Source organism: Octopus bimaculoides, chromosome 1, assembly GCF_001194135.2.
Source record: "Octopus bimaculoides isolate UCB-OBI-ISO-001 chromosome 1, ASM119413v2, whole genome shotgun sequence".
Classification (NCBI taxonomy): domain Eukaryota; kingdom Metazoa; phylum Mollusca; class Cephalopoda; order Octopoda; family Octopodidae; genus Octopus; species Octopus bimaculoides.
In genome coordinates this window covers 83467719-83469842 of record NC_068981.1, presented here as the reverse complement: position 1 = coordinate 83469842, position 2124 = coordinate 83467719, and the positions used below count along the sequence as shown (strand labels likewise).

The following is a 2124-nucleotide window of genomic DNA, read 5'->3' as shown; positions in this document are numbered from 1 at the left end:
GAAGAAGAAGAAGAAGAAGAAGAAGAAGAAGAAGAAGAAGAAGAAGAAGAAGAAGAAGAAGAAGAAGAAGAAGAAGAAGAAGAAGATGACGATGAGGGAGTTAGGGCGGCAGTGGCGTCGGTGATGATTGCAAAAAAACAAGAACGATATAGAACAATGATAAAACTGATAATTAAGTTTTTATAAATAGGTTAAACCAATACTCTGAAAGAGAGCCGTACTCAAAAAATTCCTTAAATCAATTGAATTTTCCCTCTTTATTAGAGAAAATAAACAAAGTCCTATTGGTAACTGTTAGCGACTCCCATGAGAAGGGGAGATAACTTTAAAACAAATTATAAATAGTTTCCCAAAGTTTATTTGCATAAGAAAAAAGAAAGTTTGATCTTCGGATGCAAAGGAGAGCTAGGGACATATTTCGGTTCTTTGGACCCCACGAGCGGAATGAAATAAGATTGCTTAATGATTAAGTAAAATCTTTACATAAAAAACAGGAGTTACAAAAAGTATTGTGTTTCATTTAATAAGGTGTAACAATATGTTGAAATTAATTTAGTAATGAAATAATATAAAGAAAAAATAAATGTTATAAGAATTTAGGTAGAATAGGTTTCTATATTTAGTTATCCGCTAAAACTACATCACCCTAAATGCCAAACATGAAGCCATTTTTCAATATCTGGGAGCAGCTTTTGTTACTGCTGTCTCGACTTAGCCTGCTTCCTTCTGTTTCCCAGTTTTTTTTTTCCTCTGGCCACAAAGTATTCCATTCGTGTAAAACTCGTATAACAAACGGGCTATCTACCCTGTCAACAGTGTGATGCATTCCAATCTGCTCTCATAGGTGGTAAAAATAGAGGAATACATTCGTGATCTTCGGTATTATCAGAATCTACATAGCTATACAGACGGCATCTACCCACAGGTTGTAAATTATTACCTCCACATGTCCAACCTACCCGCACCGTGCCGTTTATGTGACGATATTCCTAAGGTCAGCGGCTGTAACAGTGTCTGGCAGTGACCCATATGTTAGATTAAGTAATAAACTGCAGCACCACATTATAGACCGCAGCTACATGAGGGTAAGAACAAACATTCTAAAGTACGAATTATCATTTTGTTTTATGATTACACAAATCGGCAAAAATCCAAAAGATTTCATGCAAAAAACATTTAAGCAATGCAGCAGACATATTATTTACATAGACCCAATTTGAAAAATGTTTATTTAAATAATATCAGTTGTATGAACTTACCCCGTCCCATACGGGTAAACTGCCATAGATGGGTCATAAGGGAAATAAGATGCTGGCTGTGTCAAAGAACGAAGTCCATCGGGACTGTCTTTTACTTCATAAGGTCCATTCTGGAAGAAAGATAAAATTAAAATACATTAGGATATTTGAATCACAAGCTTAAACAAATATTTTATGGCAAATATTGTCACATGTGGTAAACTATCAAAAACATATTTATAGATATATATTATTATGTATATACATATATATATATATATATGTATAGATTGCAAGGTGTACTCTTACTTGTATCTTAAATGGGAAACACATTTCTGTGTGACTGTTTGTGTATGGATATGGATATCATAGTAGTGATGCTAAGATAACTACATAACTGCTACTAAAGGTATCACCTATGAATACAAACCTAATAGAATTCTAGACAAAGAACACTATAACATTCAAAATCAGAAGGTAACGGAACACAACTTAATATCCCAATGAATTTGGGCTGAATTTTTACCACAGCAGTATCTAGCTCTTAAAATTACCTTAAGGAAAAAGACATGAGCTAAAATATAAATGATTTCCGCTAAAAGTTTACCGCCGAATGTGTAATTTCCTGCCTCAATATCCATCTCATTAAAAGCTGTTAACGTAAGAGTTTCATTTACGCATTTATTACAGCTCCCTATGAAAAAGACTATGTCACAACTTTTGATGATCTTTTACAATTTCAGAATTGCACACTCACATATACACATACACACGTATATATGTGTGTGTATGTATGTATGTATGTATGTATGCATATATATATATGTGTATGTATGTATGTATATATATATATATGTATTTATATATATATATATATATATATATA

The 2124-nt window shown here is 32.7% G+C and overlaps 1 protein-coding gene across 1 annotated transcript in view; it reads right to left on the bottom strand.

Annotated features, from left to right (window-relative positions):
• The window catches only part of LOC106879808 (iroquois-class homeodomain protein irx-3), a 124153-nt gene that overhangs the window by 6133 nt on the left and 115896 nt on the right, over positions 1-2124 (bottom strand). Inside the window, exon 2 of the mRNA XM_014929516.2 lies at positions 1260-1369. Within this exon, the coding sequence (XP_014785002.1) occupies positions 1260-1369 (110 nt within the window). The remainder of the gene's footprint in view (positions 1-1259; positions 1370-2124) is intronic.